General features: G+C 35.5%; 1 protein-coding gene across 1 annotated transcript in view; it reads right to left on the bottom strand.

The window, feature by feature from the left end:
* The window catches only part of ngfra (nerve growth factor receptor a (TNFR superfamily, member 16)), a 78,522-nt gene that overhangs the window by 19,160 nt on the left and 43,941 nt on the right, over positions 1-15,421 (bottom strand). Inside the window, exon 3 of the mRNA XM_056453325.1 lies at positions 12,881-13,243. Within this exon, the coding sequence (XP_056309300.1) occupies positions 12,881-13,243 (363 nt within the window). The remainder of the gene's footprint in view (positions 1-12,880; positions 13,244-15,421) is intronic.

Below are 15,421 nucleotides of genomic sequence, written 5' to 3'. Positions count from 1 at the left end.
TTTATTTAAATCTCTGTAAATGGGGCTATATGATGATAGGACAAAAACAAAGCCTTTTGACAAATCATGGAACAATACGCAATGGTCCAAAAGACCAGTCAGAGTATGATTGTAGATAGCCTAACCTCCATTTTCAAAAGAATGGCTCAGTCCATCTGTACTGAAATGGAACACAAACATTTTCAAACTAAAATGAGGTCTTTAGAATTTTCAAAATGCTTAATTTTCGTGTTTAAATATGCCACAGTAGTGTGGCCACCAGGTGTAACTGTAACAAAACATATGGATTTTAAAATAAAAATGCATTCGTGTAAAATCGCACCATAGTTTGGAAATACCAATGTTCCATTTCAGCAAAGATTGGCTAAAACGCAAAATTGTCTGACTTGTCTTCTGTATTATTATGTAATGTAATGAAATGTGTATTTATATAGCGCATATCTCTAAAGGTCTAAAGAAACATATTGCCACTGCAAGGGAATTCAGCTCAAGCTTGCCTCTATAGTTGGTCCAGAATGCAAAAAAAAAATTCTAAAAAAAATTCTAAAAAAAATTCTAAAAAACATTGAAACCAGCTAGTCTATTCAGAAACATATCTACCACCTTAGCCTCTGTTTATAGTTTATGAAGTTCTGTAAAACATGAGTCATGTCTGAATAGTTGTAATGAACGTGACTTAGTCATGAGCTGTTTAAACGATTAATTCAAGGACAGTGTTTTTCAGATTGGTTTGCAGACAGACACACACAAGCACACAGTCAGTCTTCTTATCTTCAACACCTCTTCAAACTCACGGGCATCTGAAGACTTGTGCAGGCGGCCCTCTCTTTTCTTTATCAGTCTCTTTTACTAACTGTCAGTCTTTTTTCAGTCCATCTCCTCTCTCTTTCTCCACATTCATTCATTCATTTATGTCTGACCAAGTGTGCACAAAACTTAAACGATTTCTAAAAGCTCTTTTATTTTCTCTGTACCTATGGTTTAAAAATTACACATATGTGAAACTTTGACACGTCAACATGAGTTTTCGGCATGTCTAAGCTCGAAACCAGAGTAAAGACAAGTCGTCGCTTTTGTTGGACTGAGCCTGTTAAACTCAACCAAGGCAAAGGTTAACAATTTTAAATCCTTCAGGCTTTATATGATGCTATTTTCCCTTTTTAACTAAGCGATTTCGGGATGAGGTGCCAAGTGTGAAGTGCTTGTTAACCCTCAGCTGGGTGCCGTCTTTAATGAGGATTCTGTATTCTCATCCTCTTGCTGTGCTGTTTTTTTTTTTTTGGAAGGGATTTTTATGCTTATCTGGCAACCCTTTTCAAGTTTGTTAGAATGGTTGTCTTTATCTAAAAGAAAACACTCTCGAAAGACTGTCACACAGACACACAGCAACCCTTATATTCTCTTCTTGTGTGTGTGATAGACAGGAGGGAGAGCGATAAGAGCCTTGTGTGTGTGTGTGTGTGTGTGTGTGTGTGTGTGTGTGTGTGTGTGTGTGTGTGTGTGTGTGTGTGTGTGTGTGTGTGTGTGTGTGTGTGTGTGTGTGTGTGTGTGTGTGTGTGAACGGATGGATGGCTGAATGAACAGAAGCTTTGCTGTTAAATGCTCTGATTAGCGGCAGTAATTACACTAGCAGGAGGCATTAACTCTCTTACACACACACACACACACACACACACACACACACACACACACACACTTATTAATCTGTCTTAAACAAGGATTTGTTATTTTAAAAGGCACATCGAAAAGTTAAGAAATTCGAAGCTATTTTATTATGTTGGCATGCGTGTGTTTGTTATAGTTTAGATGTGTTTTGTGTAGCTTACAGTATATACAGTTGGGGAATTAAGTAACTGAACACGTCACCATTTTTCTCAGTAAACATATTTCTAAAGGTGCTGTTGACATGAAACAACCAAAGAAATCCATATATGATGAGAAAACAAATCTAATTAGTTTACAAATGAAGTTATGTATGATAAAATGAGATGACACAGGGAAAAAGTATTAAACACATGAAGGAAGGGACGTGTAGAAATCCATGGAAAGCCCAGACAGCAGCTGAAATCTCTCAGTAGTTCTTCAGCAACCCTCTGCCCTTCGTCATTGTAAATTAATATTAGCTGCTTCAGTCCAACATCTACATGAGCAGGATGATGAAGATGAAACCAGGGTGGACATTTCAGCAAGACAAAACTCAAATAGTTTCAGAGAAAGAAAATCAAGCTGTAGAATGGCCCAGCCAATCACCTGACTTGAATCAAAATAGAAAGATCTAACTAGTTTGAGTTTAAATGTATTATCTTTTCATTCCCGAAGATTTTAGGGCACCGATCTCTTATTTAAGGGCTCCTATTTTACCTTTTACAAGATGTAAGGTAAGTTTTTGGTGTCTCCAGAATGTGTCTGTAAAGTTTCAGCTCAAAACACCCATTAGATCATATTGTATGCCTGAAGCATCCTCGGATATATTTGTACTGACACTATACGGCTGTGGTGATTCCAGCGGTTATGAATAACAAAGCGATTTTGCTGTCTTTATTACAAACATGCACTGTTTTAAAAATGTTTTAAACTTGTAAAACTCATTCTTGAGGTGCAGCTGATCACAGAGAGTTGGGATAGATCTTTTAATCCTAGTTTCTTTTGCAAACCCTGTTATGTGGGTATGTTTTTCGCATTACTACGGAGACATGTTAATATGCTCCTGTCAATCAATTTGTTGGATGGGGGACTCCTACTTCACATTGCAGTGGGCCTCAAGTTATTTTAACTTCAGGAAATTTGTAAAAAAATTACTTTTTGTGTTTATATTAGGGATGCTCCGATTAGGATTGGGCGATACCGATTCCTTGTCGTGGTGATTGGCTGATACTGAATACTGATTCTGATGCTTCAAGCTTCATAACGCTTAAAGCATATTTTCCCTCTAACTATGATACTTAAGTAGAGATCTCTTCTTACCTAAGAGAATAATCAAAGGATGCTGCATATAATCCCTTAAACATGTCTCTTATAGCCATTTAGGTGTGAACATGTCATGGCCAGAAGCAGCTTTACAAAAAATAGATAAGACAAATTTTAAAAATGGTAAGAAAATGATAAGCATTGCAATTTGGAAACACTGCAAATGATGGAAGAATAATTCAACATGTCTCAACCAAGAAAAAGTTTGGAGTCCATATTTGATGTATAAGAAGTTAAAATGCAACACCTATAAATCCATTACTTCTTTACTAAAAGGAAATAGGCCTCTCATCCACTGTTTATGGAAATGAGTGTGTAACAAGAAGTTATATTAATTAATATTCATGCAAAAACAATTATAATTTCAATGTTTTACTTATATAACATTTCAGGTTTTAGTGAACTTGCAATATTGTCAAAAACAGAAGTTCTTTCAGCTCTTACATGCAAGGTCATTTAAATATTTTGCTCATCTCAAACTAACCCAAACACATGAGATCGGCCAGATCAGCGAGTACCGATTGAGTCTTTAAAGGTGCTTTTACACTTGGTTCAATTGCCTGGATTGAACCCAAGTTCAATTGTCCCCCCTTTCCATGTTCTCGGTTGGTTTGTGTTCACACTGTGTTTTTTCTGAACCCCACACTAGCTAAATGTACCATACTCTGACATCAAATGAACTCGAGTGCGGACCGAAATTACTAGTGTGAATTAAATGAAAAGCCTATTTGTGATTATTGGCCGATACTGATCTCCTGCCTATCGATCAGAGCATCTCTAGTTTATATCACTGCAGTATGACAGTGGACACACTGTAACTAAACACAGTTCTGTCCAAACAGCTTCCAAAAGTTGACTTTGCATCATACCAATACAACACTTAAAATTATAGACTGGTGATTATCAGCACTTTTAATAGTTTATTTTACAGACTTCATGTTTAATATATTAACCTTACTTGTTTTCTTGAAACTTTCACTTTAAGGTGAAATAATTTTAAATGACTTTAGTTTAATAGTTTACGCACTGGCATTAAATTAAATTGGCAATTAAATTAACATGACTTTCAAAATGGGATGTTGATAACAGATTAACAGTACTTTTTGTTGGAGTATTATATTATAATAGTACATAGTATTTTTTCCAGTGTTGTCTAATAAAGACTAATAAAGTTTTTATTTAAAAAGCTACTTTCTCCAAACTTATTTTATATATATATATATATATATATATATATATATATATATATATATATATATATATATATATATATATATATATATATATATATTTATTTATTTATTTATTTATTTTTTTTTTTCTTTTATTTATGATTTTTAATGCTGTTAAAAATCATGGAGGCCATACAAACTACCAGATAATGTAGTTTTTGTTGTGTATACTCATTTTTGCTTCACCCTAATTTGAGCAAAACAAAAAAAGTAATTAAGTTAGGTTAAGTTAATGTTAGTGATCCGTAGGGCCAGACGTAATCTGCGAACGTTTTTTGCTATTTCTGTGGAGAATTTTGGTAAAAATCTGCTGATTTCTGCGGAATGATTTTGGGAGTACCATAACTAAAACCTTAATATATTAAATAAAAAATAATATCTTTTTAAGTTTTATTTAATGTTTAAAATGCAAATCCAATTAGATTCACTTTATTTGGTAAACAAAGCAAGTCTCTCATATAATATCTCTTCTAAAAGACAGAAAATAATACTCTATAAATTGTATTGTACATAAATCAGATACACATTTTCATATTAGTCAATAATATTACTGTAATTAATTTAAAAACTGAATGAATATAGATTTACGCACATTTACTCAAGTAAATAAACAGAATTAATGATGGGTTAAAAATCTGCGGAAAATCTGCGGAATTCTGCGTGCACAGATTTAGTTTTCCGTGCTGTTTTCTTATTGGAATTTTTTTTCCAAAATGGCCACCGCGTAACATTAGCGGCATTTAGTGGCTGCTTCCCAAATAGCAACAGAGTGTCGCTTCTTGGTAATTCTATGCTCTTTGGTGTGACACATTGCGTATGTGTGCCTTTGATGCACCCCCTTGATATTTCTTATGTCCTTGTTGCAGCACCAGTAGCACAGAAATTAGGCACCGAAATGTATATGCTAATTCGGTCCGGTGCATACCGGTTACAAAGGTTTTGGTACCCAACCCTAATTTTAACGCTTATTATTTCTTTGATTGTGCCCACATGGCACACACCATCATGATCTATTTTAAAAACAGAATCGATTCAGAATCATTAGAGAAAGAATCACAATTAGTTTTTCTCCCACCCCTACTCATCAATGCAGTCTATCTATAAGAACAAGTGACAAATCTAGAAGACTGAAACCCCAAATGGAACTAGAGTGAAAGAAGAAAGCTTCAGAATGCAAGGGGAAACTGCTCTAATATGTATCTGAGTGAGTGTGTGTGTGTGTGTGTGTGTGTGTGTGTGTGTGTGTGTGCGTGCGTGCGTGCGTGCGTGCGTGCGTGTGTGTGTGTGCGCGTGCGTGCGTGCGTGTGTGTGTGTGTGTGCGCGTGCGTGCGTGCGTGTGTGTGCGTGTGTGTGTGTCTGTGTGTGTCTGTGTGTGTGTGAGAGAGATGCAGTATCCGCGTTAGAGGTCACAGATTGAAACCTGAGTGTAAGAAACTCCAACGGCCTTATCGATCCAACAGAGGAAGGAGCTCAGCACATCTTTCTCTCTTTTTTGTCACACACTCACAGTCACATGCCAGTTAAATGCGTATGAGCCACAGGAAGTGAATCACCATGAATCATGGACCACCAGCGTAGAGAGACTGGTCATTCAGGCATATGTGCGCCTTTGACTCTTGAGTGTGGTCAGTCTCATGAAAGAAGTTATTTTCAAAACACCACCCTCATCAAGGGGGCACATAAACGACTGGCCCGCCAGAGAGAAGGACAGACATGAAAGGGTCAGAGATGCACAGACAGAGAGAGCGGGATGGTGGAGAGAGGCGGTAAAGGGCACGTATAAGGTCATTTTAAGGATGATAAAGTGGCACTCGCTGAGGGTGGTCATCTCTGTCTTTCTGACTGTGTGTGTGTGATACGGCAGAACAAGACGGCTCTGTGCTGTAACCAAACACACAAAGAGCGATCACGTTATCTTCAGGACAGAGCTAGAGGAGAAATGTTGAAACTGTAGCTTCCAAAGCTAATAATAATAATGTAGATGTTACCGTAAAGTTAAGTATCATTTCCTATACACTATAAAACGTTTGCAAAGTGAAGGCAAGTGTGGTGTTTTTAGAATTTTCTATTATTTTTCAAGTGCTCTTAGACTTGATTTCATTGTTTATCTTTATGAATCCCTTACCCAAGGAGTGCCAACATTTTAATTACCCCTCAACCACTTTTGTTTTGATTTTGAAGTGTATTTTTGTCATTCAAAATTGTGAAGTTAGTAATTTTTTTTTTTTTTTTTTTTGTTGATTTTGTTGTTTATTTTTTTGAAAAGACATCACTTATGGTGCTCAAGGCTGCTTTAAAGATTTTTTTAAATAAATAAATAATAATAAGTTATATTGTGAAACATCATTACAGTTTATTTTAATATATTTATTTATGTAATTAATAAGTATATTTTTAAATTCCTGTGATTCAATGCAGAAATTCCAGCAAATTAATCTTTACATTAAAGTTCAAAAAAGTTGTGCTGCTTAATATTTTTGTGACATTTTTAAGATTCTTTGATCAACATATATAAAGTTAAGCAGAGCAAAAAATATTTCAAAATAGAAAGCTGAACTGAAAACACTCTGATCTATAAGCTACTTAAAAAAATGATTCAAAGATGATTCCCTTGTATTTACTAATTTTTTCTACGTTGAGTGTTTGTAAACAATTTATTTGGGCTGAATTTAAACAAACAAATTAAGTTGAACATTATTAAATATAATTTGTTTAAATTCAACATAAATAAATTGTTTGCAACAGTTTTGCATGCAACACTTTTTTTAGTATACACAACTCCGCTGTCCTCAGGAAAGAGGGTGATGAGCAGTGTGTGTCTGTCTTTTTAAACAAAATTGCTTGGCGGATTTGTTCACCCAAAAATACTAATTCCCTTACCAGGGGTTGAAATTAACCATTTTTTATATTTTGTCCACTCTTCGAAAAGTGTAAATGGTGGATTAACATTCACCACATGATCACTGATCAGATGTGCTATTATTTGTAACTTTAGGTGGTTTCTAAAACTAGATCTGTCAGTGTTATTTTCATTCTCTCGTATCCAGACCTTTACATTTACATTTAGCTCCCTGTCACCTGAAGACTGAGTGATTGACAGCTGATATTAACCAATCCATTCGCGTTCTGTTCTAGAGCAGTGAGCCAATAAGAAGAGCTTGAGGGTGGGGCAAGCATTACGGGATTTGTTTACTGCAGAAAGTTGAAATGGCATGTCTGTTTTAAATCGTTCCTGAGGTTGTTTGGTGCAAAAATGCATTCTGTATGAATTTCTAAATGCGTGCATGCGGTGAACATTTTGCGGTGAAAACTGATTACACGGCAACAATTTTATGCACTCGCACAAATGCTCCCAAATATATTTTGAGGTCTTATAGATATAATTTCAGGAGCATGTGACCAAAACGGTTGCAATTTCGAGCCCTGCTTAGTGCTTACCATTTCAAGTTTTGCTAAATTTTATCAATTTCTTTCTTTTGCTGTACAAAAATACTATGGCTGTCAATAGCATATCTACATAAACAGAAGAAAGAAACAGGTTTGGAACAAATGGATAAAGTAAATGATGAAACCGTTTTCATTTCAGGGTGAACGATCCTATTAATCTTCTTTGTTTTTGTCCACTTTGTACCACTTTTCTGATTTCTTTGATGGATCTATGGAAGTGTATACAGTATGAATCAGATTTCTTAAACTTTGACCAAATATTGTCAAATATGACATAAGATTCACATAAGAGCACAAAAGGAAACAACAGAAAATGATATGGAGGGCAGCAGCTTTCATTTCTGCTCTAATAGTCACAAATGATACTAAACGCTGTGGGTTTCTGCACCATCAGAACTGGTATGAGAACATTGTGCTTTATTCGTTTATTTTCTATTTTTAAACCAAATGTTTGATTTCAGAGGTCAAAGTTTAAATCCGATCTGCCTATTAATGTTTAAGGATTAGGTCAGTCAGCTAAAAGTTGTTGGTTTTTGTTTGGTCTAATGAGTATCTACACTATGAAATCTGTTTTCACTGACCTATGAATGTGAGCATGCTCAAACCATCTCAGACCCGATTTACATCTGTATATATCATAGTCCACTTACAGTATGACTGAACTGATAAGAACACATTTTAATAGACTACAAGGTATAAACAGGGCCAAAATTAAACATCTCATATTGATTATACTGTTGTATCATAATTATACAGTGTGCTAAAGCTGTGATCTCATATGAGTTACAGATTATCCCCCCTAGAGTACATTGTTTAAAAATTACTTGGGCACATGGATAAAAAATGCATAGATAAATGGTTTATACAGTATTACACCCAGTAAACAAATGCTGGGTTCCACACAATTGATTTGTGTTGGGATAACATAAAGGAATTAAGTTTTTTTACAAATTAAAGTGGATTGAACATAAAACAATTAAGCTGTCCCAAAAAAAAAAAACCTCAAGAATTGTGTTGTTTCAACTCTTTTGAAATGCATAGTTTGAACAAACAACAAACTTAATTTTAAAATTAAAAGTTTAAAATGTTAAAAGTTTAAACATTCAAGGTTCTCAAGTTCACACTTGTTGCATATCATTCAGACGCTACAGTACACATGAGCACTTAAACTATAAAACTTCACATGATCACTTGATGATTTCTCAAATACCTCTAAACGGGGTTCAAGTATTCTGATAACTAGCGGTTTAGATGTACATTTACACCTGTATCGAGGAGTGTGTGATCAGATTACTTGAGACAGATGTTAATAGCGGGTGTGACACACACCAAAGAGCCACAGCCGACACCAAACCTCAAACTGACACATCCAGCCCAATCATTCTCTGGCAGGAGCTATAATGACCCTCACACACACACACACACACACACACACACACACACACACTGAGCCCCCAGGCTTCAGACATCAGACGGTCCCACCGCCAAGCGCTAGCACACTAATGCAATGACACACCACATTACATGCCTTCTCCTGCCATAGAAACAGAGCTTCCTCTGTGCGTTTGCGTGTGCGCGTGTGTGTGTGTGTGTGTGTGTGTGTGTGCGTGTGTGTGTGTGTGTGTGTTCAAGTGCTAGAAAAGAGCCCATCGCTTCAGTAGCTGGCTACAGTGTTTCTGAGTGTTCTGAGCTAGACTGCTAACGAAAGACAATAAAATAAAGGTTTAGCTGGTTGTGTGCTTAGTCAGTTTGTGGACAAAGCTTTGAGGAAAAAGAAAGTATTTAGTAAGTAATAATAAGGCACATTACTTCACAGTTTAAACATTCTGTATCCAAATTCACATCTGTGTCAGCAAATTGTTACTAATAGTTCAAGTAGTCTTTTCCATAATTGTCTATCAAATTTCCCCTTGGGGACAATACAGTAACATTTCATTTTATTGAATATATATCTGGATATACTGTATGTCTACTGTATATTATATTATATTATATTATATTATATTATATTATATTATATTATATTATATTATATTATATTATATTATATTATCATTCATTCATTCATTTTCTTTTCGGCTTAGTCCCTTTATTAATCCAGGGTCGCCACAGCGGAATGAACCGCTGACTTATCCAGCACGTTTTTACACAGTGAATGCCCTTCCAGCTGCAACCCATCTCTGGGAAACATCCACACACACTCATTCACACTCATATACTACGGACAATTTAGCTTAACCAATTCACCTGTACCACATGACTTTGGATTGTGAGGGAAATCGGAGCACCTGGAGGAAACCCATGCAAACACAGGGAGAACATGCAAACTCTACACTGAAACACCAACTGACCCATCCGAGGCTCGAACCAGTGACCTTCTTGCTGTGAGGCGACAGCACTACCTACTGCGCCACTGCGTTGCCTGTATTATATTATATTATATTATATTATATTATATTATATTATATTATATTATATTATATTATATTATATTATATTATATTATATTATATTATATTATGTTACAGTTTAAAAGCAACAATCTAAATATGTCAGCCCCATCATTTATTTCCAGATCACCATATTTACAGTTATTTTTCCCTCCTATAATAAAGCAGAACTGTTACATGCTGTAAAATCCCTGTTGTCTACACAACTACTTTAATACATCTTGAAGTGTGTATTTATGTGTGTGTGTTTGCATGTGTCTCTGAGTTTGACCTTTTAGACTGCCATGACCTCTGTAACTACAAGGCTTTGCACTGAACAATCTACACTTTGACCTTTCGACTGCAAGGCCACAAGCAGACACATGCGGAAATGACCCAGACCGGGCCTTAAACACATGGAGGAATGCAAACATTATGACTGAGACTGGGAGAAATTAGCTGTTAGAAAGACTGTGAGAGTTATCTGTTGTGTTGTTTGTGCAGTTGCTTGGTGAGTCAGCACATGCTGTACTGATTACATTATCGTGTGCAGCTCAAATATGCATGAAATTGGGTTATTGATATTATCTAATGTTTGATAAGAAAATGGCCTGTTTACAGTATTGGTCCAAATAAAGAAGCCTACTCTGCTTACCAAGGCTTCATTTATTTGACTAAATATATTGTTAAAACAAAAATAAAAACATTTTTTTTCTTTAATTCAATGTAGTTTAGAATTTAAATTAATAGCAGCATCATTATTCCAATCTTCAGTGTTACATGATCCTGAAATGGTTATAATATGCTGTTCAGCTATAATAAGTTATGCCTGTTAATCATTTTTGTTGTGTTTTATTTGTGAAAACTATTTTTTTTTACATTTTAAATGTTTTACTTTCACTTTTGAACTTGATTAATAAAATGAAACATATTTTAATGTTACCTTTGAATGGTGTTTTGCTGCAGCTCATTAAATTCCAAAGTATTAATGGGGCCGAAACTTCTGCTTTAAATCACAAAAATAAATTGCATTTTAAACAACATTTAATAAAACAATAGCTATTTTAAATGATTGTGTAATAATATTTCCCAATTTACAATTTTACAGTATTTACTGTGTTTTTGATCAAATAAATGCAGCCTTGGGGAGCTTAAAAGCATATTAAAAGCATTAAAGAAGCTTACTGTTACCAAATGATGTTTAAGAGAGCAAGGAATTTTTCACAGTATTTCCTATAATATTTTTTCTTCTAGGGAAAGACTTTTTTGTTTTATTTCAGCTGGGGAAAAAAGCAGTTTTAATTTGTTTAAAAAACATTTTAAAGTCAATATTGTAGGAAGGCAAATTATCATATGCATTTGATTATATGGCAAAACATGTCTTTTTCCATACAGAGAAGGTCCATACAGATTCCAAAGAAAGATACTGATTAGATCAGGGCCTGGTTAATAAGTGGACTTTGGGGAGTTTACAATGTAGTCACATGTTGATTAGTCAGTTGGTATGTCTCAGTGTTTGAGGGATTTGGTCACATGGTCAAGAAAGAGACAAAATAGGTGGTAAACTTTGCTCTGGTCTCTTTTCCTCCTCTGCGCTTTTCCTGCTCTGTCTCTCTCCCACTTTCTCCCTCTCTTTCTCCCCTGTCTCTTCCTCTCTCTCAGGTAACTTCATTTTACATTTAAGCTGGGTACAATTAATATCATATGTTTTCATCATTTCATGTTTAATCTTTTTATGCAGTTATTTGTAACTAATTCAGTTGTAACTATAGACAATAATGATTATTGTCATTAAACCATTTCATTTTCAACTATTTGTGAATTACTTTTGATTTAACATCAACAATTAATTGCTCCTTATTGCAATACAATACAATCACATGATAGCAACGCTCTCCCACATTTTAGGCTATTAATACTGCCCTTATTTCTGTTTTTGGTATAAGATTGCAGAAGGATGGTTTGACTAGAATGTACAGTTTTTCACCATCATAACATGATAACTTTTAAGTCATTCGTAGGGCCAGACAGAATCTGCGAACATTTTTTGCTATTTGTGCAAAGATTTTTGTAAAAAATCTGCGGATTTGTGCGGAATAATTTTTGGAGTATCAGAACTAAAAACTTAATATTTAAAATACAAAATAATACCTTTTCAACTTTTATTTAATGTTTATAATGCCAGTGCATTTAAATCTACTTACTGTATTTTGTAAACAAAGCAAGTCTCTTATATAATGTATCTACTAAAAGATTACTTGACAAGCTGTATTGTAAATAAATCATATAAACATTTTAATATTACTATTATTATATCACAAAATATTATTGAAATTAATTTAAAAACTGAATTAATATAAATTTACACAAGTAAATACATAGATTCAAAGATGGGCTTAAAATCGGCAGAACTACAATACATAGTTTATGTGCTGTAGTTTAAAACCCATTCTTACAATATTATGAGCCTCCTTAAGCAATATTTTTTTCTGATTGTCTACAGAACAAATAAGCAATATAATGACTTGCTTAATGACCCTTATTTGCCTAATTAACCTAGTTAAGCCTTTAAATGTCACTTTAAGCTGAATACTACTATCTAAAAAATATCAAGTAAAATATTATTTACTGTCATCATGGCAAAGATAAAAGAAACCAGTTATTAGAAATTAGTTATTAAAACTAGTATGTTATAAATGTGTTGGGAAAAAAATCTAATTTCTGTTAAACATAAATTGGAGGAAAAATATAAGAGGGGCTAATAATTCTGACTTCCACTGTGTATATATATGCAGATTGTCTCACCGTGACACAGTGCGTCTTCAGTAGATGTGCAGTTCCTGAGCAGTATCTCTGTATCCTCTTCGCAGATTGTGCAGGGCATGCAGGGGTCCATTGTGTTCTCCTGATCCGAGTAGGTTTCACCCAGACACTCCTCACACACTGTGTCGTGGCTCAGTTCGCAGCGCATATCCACACCCTGACCCAGTGGACACACAGTGCAGGGCTCGCAGCGGCCGTTCAGCACGTTCATAAAGTAGCCGTAGTTGCACACACACGCGGCGTCATTGGAGTCGGTGCAGGGCGTCTGCATTCGCATGAGGCCTGTGCACTCGGTACACACCAGGCATTTGTCTGTGTGGCTGAACGTGTCAGAGAACGTCTCACCTGCAGAAAGAGAAAGATGGAGAAAATCATCTGAAATGATCATCAGGAATAGGGATACTGGGAACAATAAGGTTGTATTGGTTATTGAATTTACTAACATGAGCAAACAATGAACAATCCATTTATTGTAGTGTTTGTTCATGTTAGTTAAAGGTGCAGTATGCAAGTCTGAAACCAAGTGGTTGAACTAGGTATTGCACACCTGGTTCAAAACATATGCAAGTGCAGGTTTCCAGATTGACAACACCAACAGGAGTGTGCCTGACTGTTGAGCCTAAAGTCTGATTTAAACCTTGTTCTAAATCAATAGCAATAGAACGTGATAGAAGGAATATGTTCCATATTAAAAGGAGTTTTTGTTCTAAAAAAACACCTGAAATATATATATTATTATTATATATATGTTCAGTGATAAATGCTAACAATGTGAGTTTGAATGCCATTTTACATGACATTGCCATACTACTGAAAGCAGCAGCAGATTGTTTACCTCAGATTTTTGAAATTGAGCTTCAGAACTGTGGCTCAGTGCAAGCCAAGAAATATCAGTGATTTAGCATGTACATTTACTAAAGTTAAAGAGGTCTAATGTGTATTAATTAGATTATAAACCTTACTATTTCATTGGAGTGCAGTAAGTGCAATATTCTGTGCTTCTGAATGGCTGTATTTAAATATGTATGTCATTTAGCATGTTGTTAGGACACGGGGTTACAACAGGGCTTGTAATATTTATATTATTTGCTAATTTATAACCACCTCATGTGGAACTCTGAATCTGTGTCTAATTTCGGAGTCTGCTACTGTCCATGGGAGGTCTCATTTCGGTCAGGACACACACTTTGAGAGCCTTCATGACTGAATTTATAAAATATGTGGTTTTCCGCAAAGGCAACCCGGGGTGTTGAAATATAGTTGGCTAAACTGGCATTGGGCATGCTAAAGGGACCAAAACAAGACAGACGTTCCGGCATGTAACTCACATTTTCAAAGCAGAATATCTGACTTCAGCATTGTTTTCCAGATAAACAAGAATGTTCACTTAGCATGTTACTTAAATATTTGCAAACATATTATGGCATTTTTATGCTTTAGAAGAGTCGAATACTTACATACAGCACCTTTTAAGAAAATACAGTTCGTTGTTAGGTGATTTTTAACTTGCGGTACATTAACTAATGTTAACAACCATGAAAAGGGATTTTAATAATGCATTAGTAAATGCTCAAATTTGAATAATAAATGCTGTACAAGTATTGCTCATTATTTGTTAGTAAAACCTTATTGTAAAGTGTGACCAAGATACGGTTTAATGGTATACTCACACTATAGGCTATCCGAACCGTGCCCAGGTGTATTTCCTGGTTCGTTTGACAAAAGTGAGTTGAATGAATTGGGCTCAGGCACGGTTTAGTTGACCGGCCCTGGCCCAGTTGGGTCCAGTTCAGGTTTGGGCGCAGTTCGGTTGGGCATTGGTGCGGTATGCTTGTAGTGTGAGTGCATAGAGTGCCTGAGCCCGAAACTGAGGACAAGACGTGACTTTTAAGGGACTGTTTCATATGGATTTATTAATCATTTTTACTTTTCAATGAACGCGAACTAAGCTAATTTATTAAAGATGAAAACTCCTTGTTGCACATCATTGCACCTTCAACAAACCTCCTAAAACTAAGACAAAACAATATATCTAAAGAAATCTCCACTGTGCTGAGCGAGAGCACTTCTCTCTGTTAAACTGAACAGCGCATCATGGATGACGTGCTCCAGCTCGGAAACAATGTGAGTGCGGGCCATCGGGGGAGAGGGGAGGGGGACAACTGCACAGTTCAAGGCAACCGTGCTTAGTGAGAGTTCGCCGTAACTCAGGGGGGTGGGGGGTGTCCAACTTCAGAGTTTAGTTTCCCAAAAGAAAGAATGAGTCGTCAGTAAATCCAGTCACAAAACTACACATTTGTACCAAATTTTCTGCATTGCAAAATCATTTTATTAAAACTTCCAAAAGTTGTTAATGGTGAAATGATAAAGCCAAAAACATTTGTTTCTGTTAATTTCACACTGCATTAAAGCATAGGAGCTGAGGTTATGCACATTTGGTTTTTAAAATGTATGCAGTTGACCAATTACAGAAAGCCATTAGAGCACAGCAGACTCAGAGAAGGGAGGGGCTTCTGATTCTTC

This window comes from Danio aesculapii, chromosome 3, assembly GCF_903798145.1.
Source record: "Danio aesculapii chromosome 3, fDanAes4.1, whole genome shotgun sequence".
Lineage (NCBI taxonomy): Eukaryota > Metazoa > Chordata > Actinopteri > Cypriniformes > Danionidae > Danio > Danio aesculapii.
Note: the sequence above shows the minus strand (reverse complement) of the source record. Positions and strands in the feature narration are given on the sequence as shown.